Source organism: Pithys albifrons, chromosome 6, assembly GCF_047495875.1.
Source record: "Pithys albifrons albifrons isolate INPA30051 chromosome 6, PitAlb_v1, whole genome shotgun sequence".
NCBI classification, from domain to species: domain Eukaryota; kingdom Metazoa; phylum Chordata; class Aves; order Passeriformes; family Thamnophilidae; genus Pithys; species Pithys albifrons.
This window is the reverse complement of record NC_092463.1, coordinates 61,939,246-61,956,168: the sequence shown is the minus strand read 5'-3', so window position 1 is coordinate 61,956,168 and position 16,923 is coordinate 61,939,246. Positions and strand designations below refer to the sequence as shown.

Here is a 16,923-nt window from a genome sequence, read left to right as displayed (position 1 = left end):
CGGCAGTGCCCAGCCAAGAGCAGGGGCTGAACTGGGAGGGGAAATAGATAAATTATTAAAACAAAAAGAGAAAACCCAAGCACTGATTTGGCCAGTCCGGTTGGCTCAAGCAGCAGGTGACGGGCAGGGAGCCTGAGACTGAGGAAGCTCTGAAGGTAAACACAGCTCTGTTCCACTTCCCTTTCCATGCCAATGTCGCCTCAGACAGGGCCAGCAGGGTTTCAACCTCACCTCATGCCTTGGGGTTCTCTGACTCTCCTTCATTCTCCTCTGGCTTTCTTTGGGCTCTCCATCTCAGTATCTCCCACCCTACAACTCCCTGGCCGTTATGCCTCCCAGCCCACCTTGCTTTTCCTGTGGTTGTGCTCCAGGGAATGCTGCCACCCAGCCATCCCCCATGACCCCACAGCATCTACACAGTCCTTTGCCTCGAATCTGGGGTGTCCCCAGCCCCAAGATGCAGGAAATGGGAGCTGCAGCTGCCCATTAGCTGGTGCTCCTCCCTCCCTCCCTTGTGCTCAGCAGTCCTCTCACCTACTCCCCTGTGGGCATCCAGCACCGTGTCATGCCCAGGGTGGTGGTTTGGGTCCTCCCTACACTGCCTGGCCAGACTTCAGCTGGGGCTTCCTTATTCCAACCACCAGAGGGAACTGATTTAGCAGTGACCCATCCAGGCAGAAGGGAACAGAGCTGGAGCATCCCACCAGGCAGAGACAGCCCCACACCACCCTGGTGAGCATCTCTCATCTTTTCTCTTGCAAAATCCAGGTGGGCTGGCTCACCTGCATCCCTTCCTCTTCCTTCCCTGGACATGGAGAAACCTAGTTAATTGCTTAGGTATAAATCACTTCCCAGCTGCTCAAGCTGAACACGTAGTGCAAGTCCCTCATGTACCTTGACCCACAGTTTCACCCCTGCCCAGCACTGCCCTGTGACAAAGAGGAGCACTGTGCCTCCATCCCTGCTCTGAGCTGAGCAGCACCACAGACCTTCCCCTTCCACAACAGCAGACACAGCTTCTCCAGAGTGAGCCCATCCCTCCTCCCCCTCAAAATCAGGGTGCAGCCAAGAACACCGAAGAACCAGGGAGAAAAATCAACTGGGAGAGGCTTTTCCCCCTCCTGAACCCCAGAGTTAGGCTGGGTGGAAACAATAGAACCACCAGCACCATGAGATGTCCTTGAGACTCCCTCCTCAGCCCTGGCACCCCCATCACCCACACCGGGGCTCTGCGGGTGTTTGGGGGTGGCAGAGCCCAAACTTGCCAGGCTCTGCTCCGCCAGCTGCTTCCAGAATCTGCCTCTTCCCACGGGGCCATTGCAGTGACACTGCTGCCTACTGTGTGATGGGGGGTCCTCGTGTGGCATCCCTGTGCCCCTCACTTGCCCAACATGCCGTGCAGCTGTGCCAATCCCTGGGCACAACCCTGGGGTAGAAACTGGGACACACTGGGAACACAGCACCCATTCCGGGAGCTCTCCAGGCGTGAGCCTGCCTTTCCATAAACAAACCATCCCACTGTTAGTTAGCAAGTTCAAGGGCATATCAGCCCAGGGGGATGGTGAGGGGGGGTTGCCAGGAGAATGGGGTCCCATTAAGCCCCCCCAAAGCTGTGGTTTCCCATGAAGGTGCTGCACACCCTGCAGCTGAGCTCGTTTCTCCTCCCTGCTCTCAGATTTGAGCAGAAGCCGCGTTCTTAACATCCCACAGCCCCTGCTTGGTTGTTAATCACCTCCCACCCAAAAATTCACGGTTGGGAAAGCCAGGCTGGGAGTCGGCTCAGGGAGGGCAGGTGACACCGTGGCCACCACTCCGTGGGTGGGACTTTGTCTTTACCTCAGAGCAGCACCCACCACCCCCAGACTGAATTGCTGCAGGGACTGATGGGGACAGCCAGTGCTCAGGGAGCCATTCCTAGTCTCTCCCAGGCCCAGCCCACCCTGTGGCAGAGGCAGGTGGACTTTGCCCCCCCCGGAATACGCCGCACACAGAGGCCTCTAGCGATGCCGGCAGCGCCCGTCACCTGAGCGCGCCATGGCAGGTAGGTGAAATCCAAAATCTCGCCTGGTCTCAGCTGGGAAGGGTCCCCATGCAGGGCGTCCTGCTCTGCCTTCACCTCCTAGGGCAGGCGAGGGTCCATCCCAGCCCCCCAAACCGGCTCAGCCTGTTGCTGAACAGCCCCGAGCGCCGCTCGCTGTCAGACCCCCACAGCAGAGCTTGTTTTTCCGGCACGGCTACGACAGTCACCCGCCCAGCAGGGAGCTGGATCAGCTGTCCCATGCAAACCCCCTCCCTGCTGTGCCCCCAGACCTCTGCAGCGTGCCCCCCAAAATCCTGGTTCCGCCTGCTAACGAGACGCTGGACCTGGCTCTGGGGAGCCAAGTCGTGCTGAACTGCACCGTGCGCTGGGCGGGCGCCGAGCGCTGCCGGCCCATCCTCACCTGGAGCAAAGACGGGCAGTGGCTGGGCAACGGGAGCAGCCAGGACACCGCCTGGTAAGAAGCCTGTCCTGGGGACATCCATTATCTGCAGGGGGGTGTCACCACATGGCCCAACCCATAGCTGCCCCATCTCCCCTCAGGTCTGCCCAAAATGCCTCAGAGCAGCTCCTGGCCAGCATCCTGCAGCTCAACCTCACCCACGATGCTGACTTCGGTGTGTTTGCCTGCTGGGTCAGCAACGCCTCAGCCACCTTCACCCTGCGGCGAGCAGGTAGGGACAGGCTGGTGACAGGGAGGGGACACCCCCATAGAGAGCCCACATGCCCAGAGGGATTGAGGAGGGTGACAGGGGCACTGCTGCCTCTCCCAGGGTGGCACATTAGGGTGCAAATCTACACCAAACCCAGAAAACCCAGGCCAGGGCCACCAGCCACTCACTATGTCTTTCCCTGTCCTCACAGAGACAGCAGGGCACATGCCAGCAGTGCTGGCAGCCCTCGTGGTCCTGGCACTCCTGGTGCTCCTGGCTGTGCTCTATGTCCGGTGCCACCTGAACCTGCTCCTCTGGTACCGGAACCGCTACGGCGAGTTGGAGATCAACGGTGAGCCGTAGGGCATGGAGATGGTGCCTCCCTGGGAACAGCCTCCCATGGCCCAGCGGCTCATAGACCCCTCCCCGTGTTCCCCCCGTCCCGTGGATCTCCCCAGATGGGAAGCTGTATGACGCCTACGTCTCCCACGCCACCGCCCCTGATGACCGAAAGTTTGTCCACTTCATTGTGAAGCCGCAGCTGGAGAACCGCTATGGCTACAAGCTCTTCCTGGATGAGCAGAACATGCTACCCAACTCAGGTAGGCACCAGCTACCGGGCTGGGCAGGGGTGTCACATGGGTGCCTGGGGGCTTGAGACCCCTTTGCCCACAGAGCCATCAGCTGACCTGATCATGAACATCAGCCGGTGCCGGCGCCTCATTGTGGTCCTCTCCGTTGCGTACCTGGAGCAGGAGTGGTGCAACAGCAGCTTCAGGTAGGAGTGGAGCAGCTCTCATGAGAGAGGAGAGGGGCTGATGGGTCCGTCACCCCTCTGCCATGTGCCTGTCTCACAGGGAAGGGCTCTGGAGGCTGCTGGAGCTTTCCAGGAAACCCATTTTCATAGTCTTTGAGAGTCAGTACCGGGAGATCACCCACCCTGCCATCACCCTGCTGAAGCAGCACCGGAGCACAGTGACCCTGCTGGTGTGGCGATCCAGCTCCATGGTGAGATCCAAGCCAGATCCTGACCCACCAGTGTGCCCCTTCCACCCCCAGCACCCACTTTGTGTCAGCCCCACCCTGCTGCCCCCTGGGACTGCTCCATGGTGACATGTGAGCAGGACCCCATCCCGCTGGCACACTCCTTCCATTCCCAGCTCCCCATTCTGTGTCAGTCTCCCTGCTGCTCTCTGGGACTGCTCCACAGTGACATGTGAGCAGGACCCCATCCCACTGGCACACTCCTTCCATTCCCAGCTCCCCATTCTATGTCAGACTCCATACTGCCCTCTGGGGCTGCTCCCCAGGCTCCAGTGCCAAAGAGCAGCTTGGGGCACTTGTCTTTTAGAGGAAATTTAAAACCTAACCAGAACAGCCCTATATCCAGGTGCTGCCACCAAAACCCATGTGGTCAGTGCCCTGCGACACTTCGGGGTCTCCCCAACTCCAGCTCTCAGAGTAGAGTTTTGGCCTGTGGCTGGTGCGGCCATTTCAGGGCCAGGCTGGGAGCTGGAGCCTTGAGGAGTGCTCCAGCAGGTCGGGCCGGTTTCTCCGCCAGTGTCTGGGCACGCTGCCATGCCAGATCACAGCCCTCACATTGGCCAAGCTCCCACAACCGAGAACAGCAAGCCGAGCCTATGAAACCCTCCCCAGCACTGTGTGGAGCCAGGCTCGTCTTTGTCATGGTCCCAGCACAGCTCATCTCCTTCCTGCCCCTGCAGACCCCATCATCAGATTTCTGGAAGGAGCTGTGCCTGGCCCTGCCACGCAAGGTGTCCTTCCAGGGGAGTGTGGGGGACCCACAGACCCAGTTACAGGAGGACAAGGACCCCATGCTGATCCTGCACAGCAGCTACCTGGACAGCACAGGAGACCTCGACCCGGACGGAGACCTTGGCACAGGTCCGTGTCCCTGCTGCTCCCCCTGGGGGGACAGATGTGTGGCTGGAGGTCACCTCTGGGCTTTGCTACCCCTTCCTGTGGCAGCAGATTGGGTCCAGCCCCTTTCCCTCACCACCTAAACCCATCTCCCTGCTCCTGCCAGGCCTCCGAGGGCGCGTCTTCGGAAGCCCCCCACCCCCCCGCCTCGGTGGCCGCGGCGCTCCCAAGACTCCAGCTGCTGGTGGGATGGAGGACACACAGCTCCAGGATGGCCAGAGGCCCGAGCTGGATGTCTCGGATCTGGGATCGCGCAACTACGGCGCCCGCACGGACTTCTACTGCCTGGTGACAGAGGATGACATCTGAGCAGGGCCACAGGCTGGAGACACGATGTCCCCTGTCCCCACAGGAACACACAGACCAGGTCACAGTGGAGGAGCCAGGGCATTATGATGGGGCCACAGTCACAGTGGGAAAGCAGGAGCTGGCTCTGTGGTGGAAAACCATCACCAGGAACACCCTGCTTGTAGTGCCACCCCTGGGTGCTGGGCCCTGTCCCTCACTGTGGGTGGCAGGGACATTCTTTCTGCATGATGGACAAGTGCTGGAATGGGCAATGCCCTCCAAGGAGCAAGTGCCCCAGCCCCAGGGAGTGCCCGTTGGGAGTGGCAGCGGCATCTCTGTCCCATGGGAACCCCTGTGGCAATAAAAGGCTGCTGCACCCAGTGGGTTTGTCCATGTCAGGGACAGGGGTGACACCAGCAAGGATGTGGGTGACACAGGGAGGTCTTCCTACTGCAGGCAGCAGAGTGGGCAGCTCTGTGCGATGTCTTTCCCACACCAGTGTCCTTGTCACACTGACCCAGAGCCACACCAGGCACAGCGAGTGGGGTGAGCTCACCCCATGCTGGTGTCCCCGAGCTTCTGGTGCCCCTGGGGTGCTGTCCCCCCTCCCATGTGCCAGCCAAGCACAGGGGCAGCTGGGCATCATTCAAGGCCTTTATTTCAGGGTACACAGGGCTAGGGGGGTTTGTACATGGAATGCTGGGGAGGCAAACACCCTGTGTGATGTCCTGCCAGGACCGGGCCAGGTGCCACTCACCAAGGGGGCACATCACCCCTGAATATGGCCCCTCCAGCAGCACCACCCACTATCCCCCATTCCCAACCCTCCACCTATGCAACCTCGTTTCCCCTGGGGTGTGCTGTGCCCCCCCAAGCTCAAGGGCTCTCCCCAGCCCCACTGACAGCCCAAAGCCACCCTGCAGCCCACCCGTGTGCCCCGGCCTGGCCACTGCTGTGGCAGGGAGAGCTTTGGACCCACTGCCCCGCCTGCACCCAGCATCGAGGCCACTGGGAGCACTTCCCCACCCATGGGGCGATGCCGCTCAGCAAACACAACCCTGCCAGGATCCTGCTCCTGCCGCACCAGCCAGGCCCAGCCCTGGCTGCAGCTGCTGAGGAACAGTGGCAGCTCTGCCACACTGGGACAGTCCCCATGGAGTGACAGATGGGGTTCTAGAGACCCCCCTGGCTTCCTGCAGTGAGGGCACAGGCAGCCCCAGTCACACACATCCCCCTTCCAGCCATCCTTGACAGAGAGGGCACGCAGCACCTCATCACTGACAGTGCTTCCCAGCTCTCCGAAGTCACTGTGCCACCTCATAAACTATGGGAAGCCACCCCAGAGCGCTCCAAGCCCCCCAAGCCATGCAAAGCCCAGTCCCCACCCAGCTGGGGCACAGAACATGTATCCCACACTGGTACAAGGCACTGACACCCACCCAGCCCCACGGCTCAGGCAGCTGGGATGAAGCACCCCCAGAAACCCCCCTGTTCCAGCATTGCTCTACAGGAGCCTTTCCAAATCCTTGTGGCTCCTGCCCCTCTGTCAAGCCATGGGACAAGCTGAGTTTTGCAGCCAGCTGCCTGAGAGTGGGGAGGGTCCCCAAGGAGTGCTGTGGGGCAGTCCACCACTAAGTAGGACCCCACAGAAGAGCCAGAAGCAGCCTCTGGGTTTAAGGCTGGATAGGAGGGAGGGTAAGGGGACCCAGCAGAGGAGGAGGCACACAGGATGTGGCAGGAACTAGGCTACAGAGCGGGGATCCGATGGTGAGCAGCCTCCCCAGGGCATGGCCAGCAGCATGGAGCATCCCAGTGGGGCATTCCAGCTCCTGGGTGTCCTCACAGGCTGAGGAAGTCCTCCTTCCGGTACCCCTTCTGCAAAGAGACAGACTCCATCACACAGGGCAGTGGGAATGCACATATGGACCCCTCTTCTCCAGCATTTACGGGCCACACTGCCCCCACCCCACCTGCACAGAGACAATGCTCTGGGATGTCTCCACCCTCAGGAGGAGCAGGGTTGAGTGGGGACCTGCTGTGTGCCAGGAAGCATTTGGGTCGTATAGTTCCCCAGGGTGAATCTCCTGGCCTTGATTCCCATGGGATTCCCACCTCAGGACCTGCCCAGGATGCAAGAGGCTCTGTAATGGGTACATACCATCTTGAAGTCCCGGTGGAGCTTAGTGTACTGCCACATGTTTCCCAGGAGGCTGGCTGCGGCTCGGGAGGACTTCTCATTGTCTGAGCTGGGACAGGGATAGGATGCAATGAGTTTTAGAGAGTGCTGAGCATGGGACGGTGCCCACTAGCCTAAGGAGACCACCCTAGAGAGGCCTGGAGGCTCTAGGGGCTTAGTGTGGGTGGGGACAGGCAGGAGGCAAAAGGTTGGAGCCCACCACACTGGGCAACAGGGAGCAGAAGCATCCTGATGGGAAAAGGTGGCTTCAGCAGTGATGGGATGTCCTGTGAGGATTGCAGAGAGCTGGCAGGTGGCCACAAGGCCACTCTGAGCCAGTCTGGGGACTCCCAACACCAAGGGAAGGGAAGGAAGACTTGTGACTCCTTTCCACTGTGCTGGACCAGGGTAGAAAAGGGAGAGCAGAGCAGGAGAGCCCACGTGGGAGCTGGGACAGACGAGGAGCTCCCACCTGTCCCGCCGCTTCTTGATGAAGAAGAGCTTCCTGAGGCCGTCAAAGTAGACGATGTCCCGGGCAGCCATGGGGCTCTCCACCACCAGGTTGTTGAGCACTGCGATGATGTTCACGATGACGTCGGCAGGCGGTGCCTTGTCCCCCACGCTCCCTGGCAGCTTCTCGATCAGGTGGCTGACCACCTTGGTGGCTGGGGGCAAAGGGCACATCAGGGCTGGTGGCCAGACCGAGGGGGACACGCAGCACCCTCGGGGGCGGGGGCAAGGAGAGGACAGAAGGTCCAGCCGTGTCTAGAAAATGGGGATGGACCAGCCCGTGTGCTCAGCTGTGAGCAAGGATAGAGCAGGCAGGATGGGACTGGGACGTGGTTGGGGTTAACTGGAGACCAGACCGAGAAGGAAAAGGTTGGAAGGCACCCCTTGGGCACCCTCCCAGGCTCGCATTCCCTCCCGGCACTCACACATCTCATCCTTGTTGCGGGCATGGCGGGACAGGTTGCGGATGAGCCCGGTCAAGGAGCGCAACTGGTGGTGATCGGCGGTACGGACACGGTCCAGCACGGGGTTCAGGATGCGCTCCTGCTCCAGTGCTAACCGGCTCAGCACCCCTGCCCACTGCCAAAGCAAACACACCTACTTGGAAACTCCCGCCGGGCACTCAGTGGCTCCCTCCTCCTCCCCTGGCTCCCTCCTCCTCCCCTTCCTTCTCTTCTCCCTCTTTTCCCTCCTCTTTCTCCTCCCCTTCCTCTTCCTCCCACTCACCGGGGCCAGGTTGGGATGACCCCCTGCCCAGGTGCTAACCCAGGAAGGAAGGTGCTTCCCGTCCTGGGGGCGTCCACCCTCCCCAGGTACGGCCGCGATGGCCAAGTGGTGGGGACCCACTGGCACGCCCCTGGCACGCCCCCTGCCTCACCCTGCGGTCCCCGGCCGTGATGTTCTGTAGGGCACCCGAGGCCGCCTCTGTCGTGTGCTTGTTGAGCTCGCAGCGCTGCAGCAGCCGGTTGTAGATGCCCACGATCTGCGGGTTCCAGAGCCACTCCATGCCCTTGGGGTCCTTGGAGACCTCCGTGAAGGTGACGATGTCTGCGTTCAGGTAGTGCTGTGGGACAGGGGCACATTAGACTCGAGGGGTAGCCCTTCTACAGCATTCCTCGCTGCCTGTGTCCCTTCCTCCCTGCCTGGGCAGGGACCTGGCAGATCACCCTGGCTGCGTCATGCCCCATGGCATGGAAAAGCAGGGGTTCAGCACCCTGATTCACCCCAAACACCTGATTCACCCTCCACTGAGCTCATCCGTTGTGTCCCACCCACCAGCCAAGGCCAGCGTCCACCTCCACCCTGGCATCATCTCTGCTGCCAGCGCTTCCCAGTGCCAACCCCACCCTGGTGACACTGACCTCACGGGCTTTCTTGCTCTGGGGGCTGAAGCAGCCCACCAGCTCCCCTGTCATTGTGCCACCTGCGCTCCTTCTGTGGCCCTCGAGGCGCTGGAGCGAGGATGGGGGCATCTCGTCATACAGGCGGTAGGAGAGGTTGCGCAGGACACAGACGGCATTCTCCACGCTCTGGGGGAAGATGGGATGTGATGGGGCCACCCTGTGCCACCTGCCAGGTTGTCCCCAGCTGGCAAAGCCCCTGGGATGTGATCCTGTGGAGCTCCGTGGCCAGTCATAACATCAGGTGTGCCTGCTGTGCCCAGTGAGACCAAACGGAGCCAGGCTGGTTTTCCCACCACAACATCAGGACGTGCCTTTGCACCCCAACAGTCCTGTGACCACAGAGAGGGGGAAGCAGCAACTCAGCTCCCCAGCACCCAGGGCTCACCTTGTCCTCTGACTTCCCCACCTCCAGGGAGCTGTTCACGTAGTGGATCATGGAGTCCACCAGCCCGTGGCACTCACGCATCTTCTGCCGGGTCTGTTGGCTAGCGGAGCTCAGGTTCCTGCATGGGAATGGTGATCTGTCACAGAAAGAAAGGGATCCCCCACAGCCACCCCCCTCCTGACCTGGGCACCTCATTGAGGGGGCAGCTGCTACCTCTTCTGTGGGGCTGACTAGACTTTGCTTGGGTGCACAAGTCAGGGGCACTCCAGAAACAAGCCCTGCTCTTATGTCTTTTCCTTGCCCCAAAACTTTGTTCCCTGTGGGAGGACCTGGAGCAGGTACCTGAGGAAGCCCGTGGAGTTATAAAAGATCTCGGCCTCTGAGGGGTTCTGCTGGATGACACCTGAACCTCCCAGCCCAGACAGTGGAACCAGGACTAGGTCCGTGAGCTGTTCCAGTGTGTCTCGTGCCAGGCGATCCTTCAGGTTGTCACTGGAGGAGAGATTCCACAGGATCCCTGCATAGAGTGGAATCTTCAGTACCAGAACAGCTGAAAAGTACATTCATCCCACCTCACCTCCCTGGGGGGCTCATGCTGACTGCCCACAGGCAGGAACAGCCGTGGGAGAGAGCAGGTGACAAAGGATGCAAAGGGATCATCCCTGCACAGCATCATCCCAGCTCTATTCACAGGGTAGCTGGGGGAGTAGAGTGCCATCCCCAGGGGAGGTGCCCACCTCCCCTGTTGTCCCCAACCTGTGACATTCTTGCGGAGCTCGTCGTCAGGCTCCCTCAGGGTGCGCATGAGCTCGTAGATGCCGTTTTCCTCCACCAGCGCCAGCTTGTTCTCAGCGTTGTCGTAGATGAGGTTGCGCATGGCGCCGGTGGCGTGGCGCTGCACCTCCTGGTTTGGGCTGTTGAACAGCTTCACCAGCTTGGGCATGGCCTGCAGGCTGCGGGCCTGGGGGACAGCCCAGGGGGTCAGACACACCATGCTCCCAGGGCTCCTTCCAGTCCCTCCACCCTCCCGGGGCGCCTGCCATGGTGGAGGGGCTGGGGCACCCCTTTCTCCCATGGCTCTGGGGGCTCACCTGCTTCTTAGCACTGCTGTCGCTGTAGCACTTGTGCTGCAGGTAGGCAGCACCCAGAACCTGCAGGTTGGGGTCGCTGGCTATCAAGTACTTCACTGCTGAGGGCAGGTCAATGTCATCAAACCTGGAACCACAGCCAGGTGAGAGGGACTTCCCAGAGTTCCTCCAACTCTGCGTCCACCACATCCTGCTTCTCCAAAGAGCCCCACCAACCTATTTCCCTCTCCACCGTATCTCCATATCCCCAAGGAGCCTCCCAGCCCATCTCCCTCCCACTGTATTCCAGGGCACAGGACTCCAGTCCCAGGAGGACGAGCACCTTCCTTCCCCTGTGTCTCAGGATGTGTCCATGGAGAAGCCAAGGTCACAGGCAGGACACAGTCAGGGGTCAGCCCATGCTGTGGACATCACCACGGGACCAAGCTGTGCCCACCACCCCACCCCTCCTCCTGCATTCCTTGCACCTGGTGGGAGCTTGAGGGCTTCACCTTCACAGGACAAGGACTAAGCATCACCAGAGCAGCCCTACAGCACTCACCCCCCAGCATGGTGTCCAATCAGTGTTCCGTGCCCATTGTACATCTCCATGGTGCGCGGCTCTGGGAGGTGGTGGCCGGACTCGGCCAGGCTGCGCACGGAGGGGGCACGGGAGCTGTGCTCCCCGAGCCCCAAGAAGGTGCCCGTGCTGCCCGCAGACACTCCACCAAAGGAGCCAGTGCTCAGCCGTGAGCGGTTGTTGCTCTGGAAGCGCTGGAGCGTCCGCATGGCAGGGGCACGGATGGTGCGGCTCGGCGGCCCCTCGGCGCCCTCCAGCCACTCACAGCCGGCCTTGGCAGCTGTGCCAGTGCTCAGCTGCCGCTCAAAGGCAAAAGACCGGGCAAAGCTGCCACTGCCACCCTGGCTCTTGTAAAACGACCGGTGCCCCGGTGCGTCCAGCTGCTCCGACAGGATGCTGTATCGGTCATCAGCGAGGCCGGGGGGCTGGAGGGGCCCGTCCGCCAGGCGCAGGGAGCGCAGCGAGAGCGTGTCGAAGTTCTGCCGGCAGCGGTAGTTGCGCTCATGGAAGGAGCTGGGCCGTGGTGAGGTGTTGGCCACCTGTGAGGCTGCGTAGCCAGCACTATAGCCCCGGCCCTTGGCCAGGCTCCCGTTGCTGATGGTGGCCATGCGCTTGTGCGGGGTGAGGTCCACAGCCGAGCGAGAGGACCACCCGCTGCCCCGCAGGGTGCCAAAATCCTTCTTGACCAGTGGCTGGTACAGCTGTGGGGGGAAAGCAAGGGGTTAGCATGGGCAAGAGTCTACCCCTCTGTCCTCACTGCAGGGGAGGAAAGGATGGAGCCCGGAGCCCTTCTTGGCACAACCAAAGCTACAGCTGAGGTCTCTGCAAGGATCCCCAGCCACCGCAGCAATGGGCAGGGTGGGGGACAAACTCCCCAGTACATACCGAGGCTTTGGGGTCCACACCATTGCTCTGGGAGCGGGAGGTGAAGGAGGAGTGCAGGGTTGTGCCATACTGACCACCTGAGGGACACCAACAGAGGGGTCAATGCAAGCATGGAGGGGTAAAAGGGAGTCCTAGGGATCAAAGATCCTCCCAGCTCATCCCAGGGGGACCTGCTGTGGGAGCTGTGGCAGTGCTAGTGGCACTAGGGGGATGAAGGGGTGGGAGGAGGCTACCTTCACCTGCCTACTGGCCACGAGGAGCTGAAGTGGCCTCCCCGCCCTGCATTGTACCCCGACGGTGAGGGCACTAATTGCCACCTTGGCGGGGACGCGGCGGTTCAGCCTGGTCTCCACCACAGCCAGATTGGCATCCCCCAAAGCCAGTCCTGGCTTTCCCACCCTGTGGACAGGACCTTGACAGGGATCCAGACACCCCACTGCACCCATTGGCACCTCACGCTGCCCATCTGCTGTGCCACCGCCCCAGGGCTGCTGGCAGGATGGGATGGGGACACCACCAGCCCCGGCGGTGCTGGGAGTGTGACTCACACCTGCACCTTGGGCAGCCCTCAGAGTGCCAAGGGGGCGTCTGTCCCCACCACCAGGGCCCCCCAGCACAGGGGACCGGGGGCTCAGGGATCCTGTGCAGTGCCAGGAGAGGCGGCAGGGCGGAGGCTGCCGGCGCAGACGTTAAATGGAGGAGCTGGAGCCCAGCCAGCGGCACCACTTGGGGCCGGGGGGGCTCTGCCAGGGTGGGAAAAACTTCCCCCCCTTCCAGCCCAGGGTGGGAAATGGAACCCCCACCAGTGCAAATCCCTCCTGGGGCAGGTGGGGCAACTGAGGCAGGACCCCGAGTGGGGCAAAATGAGCCCACGCTGGGGCTGCACTACCCCTGTCCCAGTGCTGGGGCTGCTCAGGGGTGTTCGGGGGGCTCAGCCAGAGTGGGGAGTACCCCCAAACCTCCAGCCAGGGTGTGGTTGGATCCCAGTGCCACCCGAGGGGCCCCTGCCACCTGTCCCACCACACATGCCCGAGGGTCCCAGGGCAGAGCTCCCACCTCTGCTGCCGTCCACGATGTCCTCGGGGCGGGTGGGCGCCTGCCCCCGGAGCATCATGCGGATGCGGACCTGCTCCTGGACGCGGGCGCTGCGCAGACGCTGGGCCTCGGCCGCCTCCCGGCCACGCTCGTCCAGCTGCCGGTCCGAGGGCAAGGCCAGGGAGCAGACACCGGCCTCGGGCTGCAGGGCCGACAGCAGGAAGGCGTTAGTCTCCTGCATGGCGGCGTGGGGGGCCCGGCCAGCCCGGCCGCCGTGCGCAGGTGAGCGGTGGCGGCGGCGTTTTCCAGCCGTAGGGAGGCTCCGTCCCGTCCCGTCCGTCCCGCCCCGCTGCCACGCCTCGCCGCCGCCGCCGGCGGGAAGGAGGGGGCCCCACTGGGGACACCGTCACCATCATCACCATCATCATCACCCCCGCAGGTGGAGGAGCCCAGGGGCGACCTCGCGGGGACGAGGGCACAAGGGAAATGGACAATCCAGGGGTCTGGGTGGGGGTCGTACCTTGGGAAAAGCCACGGGCAGCTGCCCCTTTTACCTCCCAGGAGAGCCCTGGACTCCCCCAGCAGCCTCCCTACTGATCCCCAGAGATTCAGTTGGTCCTGAAACTGATTCCCAGACCCTCACATTGTCCCTCCAATAAGCCCTGGAGCCTCACATGGTCTCCTAGAAGAACCCCGGGCACCCTAGACAACATTCCCATTGACTCCTAGAGACTCACACAGCCCCGCCACTGAGCCTCAGACCCCTACATTGTCCCTCCAACGTGCCTGAGACCCCCAGAGAACCTCGTAGGAGAGCCCTCAACCCCAAATGACCTTCCTATAGAGCTCTGTATCACCCCATTCTCTCTCCAGTGAGCCCCAGACCCCCACATGGCCTTCCAGGAGACCCCTGCACTCCAAGGAGGTTCCTCAGCATGCCCTGACCCCCTCACATCACTCACCACTAATTCCCAAATAGCCTCCCTAGGGACCCCCAGACTCCTGAAGCACTTTCCAGGGGCACCCTGGACCCCCTGGCAGCCCCACAAGGGCCCCAGTCCCCTGAGTGCCCCTTGGGCACCAGGGTCCAGCCCGGAGCGGGGTCTCCCTGAAGTAATTCCTGGCTGGGCCCTCCCTGCTTTGGTTTTCAAATCAGTCGGGGAATTAAAAAACAACAATAATAAAAAAGGGGTGGCTGAGCGCCGCGGGCCCGCGGTGACGAACGCGGTGACTCAGTACCACAGGTACTAATTAGCCTCACCCCATCTGCCGAGCCCGGCACGGCCAGACTGGAGGACACCGCATCCCCCCAGCCTGATGTGCTCGGGGTCAGCCCCCAAACCCGCCCTGGTGTCAGGTCACGCCGCTCTCCCGCAGCCCCAGCTCGCTGACCGAGCTGCTCATTGCTGCCCAGAGCTGCGGCCGTGCTCAGCCCCGGCTGGGCAGCGGCTCTGCCCCTGCTCGGGGACACGGTGGCTCGTCCCCAGCCAGGCTGGACGGGTTGGCTCCACAGCCAGCCCTGGTTCAGCGCTTGGCGTCACCGCGTGCTGGGCTGCGCCAGGTTTACAACACCCGGCAGCGACACCAGGTTTGCGCTTCGGTCGGGGGTGAAAAGGGCGGCTGTCCCTGAGGAATGTGCCGCCGTCAGCAGGAGCCGCGGATGGGGCGGGGTGGCAAGAGCTGCGGGCCAGCATTTCGGGATGACGGTCCCCTGATGGCCTCCCCGAGTCCCTGTTGGTGCCACCGTCGTGCCAGGGATCCACCTCCCCAACTCCGGGGGGCTTCAACCTCGTGGGTTTGTGGGGGTCCCTTTTTGCTCAAGGGTCAACCCCAACCCTTTTGGGGTCCAACACGCAGGAAAACTCCCGAGACCCCCCTCTTCTCCCACCTCGGCACCGCCCCACGGGCACACCGCGTTTGGCACTGCTCAGCGGGCGCTCCCAGCCCTGCGAGCCGGGATGAATCACGGGTTCCCCCCGCAGCGGGCGGGGAGGGGGCGGATCGCTCCCTCTGCAAGCCAACGCTTGCCTGCCGTCCCCGTGCCAGGATCCCAGGGGATCGGGGCCATCCCGGGAGCCCCTCCAGCCCCAGGGGGCAAAGGGGCTTCACGGACACCCCCAAGCCCGCTGGCAACCCCCACCCCCAAGGTCTGCCTCCCCTTCGAGCCCCTGTCCAGCTCCCAGCATGGCAATGCCGTGCAGCTTCCAAGGGCAAATTCAGGGGTCCCGGGGAGTTCGGGGCAGGTTTGGAGTCGGGACGGCCAGTGCTCGCCTCGTCAAGCGGCTCCCTAACTGGGGAAGGGCTGGATGGGAGGGGGATGTGGCAGAGGGTTTAAAAACAGCAAATCGGCCCCAAAAAAACCAACAAAACAAAACAAACAAGAAAACCAACAACAAAAAATCCTCACCAAAACCCAAACAAACACATTCGGAGCAAAGTTGAAGGAGTCCCGAGAGGACCCGATCACAGCCAGAGCAACACAGAGATAACCAAACTCAGTCTGGGGGTCCCTAAACCAGTTGCTGATGCCTCCTGTCAGCCTGGAAGCACCTCTGTTGCTCCCTCGTGGGGTGACAGAGCCACCTTCCCAGAGAGACTCAGCTCCTGGGAGCATCCAACCCTCTCCCACCCCACCTATCCAGCTCGAGCACCCATCCCTACACCCAGGGTCGGCTGAGCCCGCCGGTGCCATCGGCGTTTGAGCAGGGAGTGGCCGGCGTGGCGCACGTGCCAGGAGCCACATTGGGGACACTGAGGCATGAGGAGGGAGGGCGATGCCTCCTGGACAAAGCTGGCCAGGATCAGGCAGTCACCACACCCACATATAGGAGCCCTAGACCCCTGGGACTGGTGGTGGGGAGGGGTGGCAGGGTGGCACCGGCTCTTCCCGAGGACTTTCAGGGGGGATGGCCACTCTGATGGCCATGGGACCGACCGGCACATACCTGGCTGGGTGGCCCCGAGGAGCCATTGCCCTGCAGCATCCTCCCGGCAGGCAGGTGCACCCCTGGGTGCTGCAGGGGTGCGGGTGGGCGCCGGCGTCTGCAGCAGGCGTGGGGCGCGCGGGGCCCGCCCCGCACCTCGCCCAACCAGTCTCCTCGCTGAGGTTTTGCATGGAACCCGCTTGTCTCCCCGCCAAGGCTGGGCTTTCGGGGCTCAGGGTGGCTCCTCAGAATCATCAGCACAGCAGGAGCGCCGGTGGAGGATCCGGGGGTCCCCACACCCACAGTGGAGCTGAGTCTCAGCCGCCATCATGATGCTCCAGAGTCCCCAAGGATCCCCACCACCACCATGGCCATGAGCCAACATGTCCTTCCCACCGCATCCCCCTGAATTCCCAGAATGGGGCACCCATGTGTGTGACAGGGAGGGTTTTGTGGTGCCAGAAGATGGAGGGGAGGCAGTGCTTGGGGGCAAGCACAATTTTTGGGATGCAAGGGAGCTCCCCCAGGTTTGGAGGGAGCGTGTTTGTGTGCGTGGGATGGAGCACGAGCCCTTTGAAGCCAGATAAGTTGAGGGAGCGTTTGAAACGGGCCAAACCAGTTTGGGGGCCACCACTTACCCTGCCATTGCAGCCCAGGTCCCCCCATTGTACCCCACACTCACCAGGGGCTATTGAGAGGGGAGCCCTTGGCAATGCCTAATGCAGGGCTGGAAGCTGCCGGGACCCTCCACATGGCCACTGCTGTCAGTGTGGTCCATTCTCAGCCAGGGGCTGCTGGGAGGCTCCCATACTCCTTCCAAACCCCTGGTTGGGGCAGCCCCTCAGTGAGGCTGCTCCCATCTCCCATTTGCCTCTACACCCCAGACAAGCCCTGACACCTTCGCAGTGTCCCCGCAGGGCAGGGAGCCAGGGATGATTCTCCAGGAGTGGGGACCTGCCCGTGCCCCATGGTCACCTGGGGCTCCAACACCTGGCCCAGGAGAGGCTCCTTGTGGCTCCTGCAATCTCCATGATCCCC

The 16,923-nt window shown here is 62.3% G+C and overlaps 2 protein-coding genes across 6 annotated transcripts; one reads left to right on the top strand and one right to left on the bottom strand.

Annotated features, from left to right (window-relative positions):
• Positions 1 to 9: 9 nt before the first annotated feature.
• SIGIRR (single Ig and TIR domain containing) lies at positions 10 to 5,301 on the top strand. 5 transcript variants are annotated; one of them, XM_071559566.1, is made up of 11 exons: positions 10 to 155; positions 645 to 732; positions 1,929 to 2,041; positions 2,309 to 2,495; positions 2,582 to 2,712; positions 2,903 to 3,043; positions 3,150 to 3,293; positions 3,367 to 3,469; positions 3,549 to 3,699; positions 4,416 to 4,596; positions 4,739 to 5,301. In XM_071559566.1, exons 3-11 carry the CDS (start codon positions 2,035 to 2,037, stop codon positions 4,939 to 4,941), a joined length of 1,248 nt encoding a protein of 415 aa, XP_071415667.1. In that variant the 5' UTR covers positions 10 to 155; positions 645 to 732; positions 1,929 to 2,034; the 3' UTR covers positions 4,942 to 5,301. The 5 variants fall into 5 exon arrangements, with proteins under 5 accessions (XP_071415667.1, XP_071415666.1, XP_071415670.1 ...); XM_071559565.1 differs by having other exon boundaries at positions 1,919 to 2,041; XM_071559569.1 differs by lacking the exon at positions 645 to 732.
• A 259-nt stretch (positions 5,302 to 5,560) lies between these two features.
• PKP3 (plakophilin 3) lies at positions 5,561 to 16,176 on the bottom strand. The gene is made up of 14 exons (XM_071559197.1): positions 15,907 to 16,176; positions 12,983 to 13,163; positions 11,927 to 12,003; positions 11,024 to 11,742; positions 10,486 to 10,609; positions 10,151 to 10,355; positions 9,737 to 9,911; positions 9,395 to 9,512; positions 8,968 to 9,135; positions 8,484 to 8,669; positions 8,032 to 8,185; positions 7,569 to 7,761; positions 7,079 to 7,166; positions 5,561 to 6,795 (listed from the first exon to the last, which is right to left on the bottom strand). Exons 1-14 carry the CDS (start codon positions 16,138 to 16,140, stop codon positions 6,760 to 6,762), a joined length of 2,658 nt encoding a protein of 885 aa, XP_071415298.1. The 5' UTR covers positions 16,141 to 16,176; the 3' UTR covers positions 5,561 to 6,759.
• Positions 16,177 to 16,923: the final 747 nt, after the last annotated feature.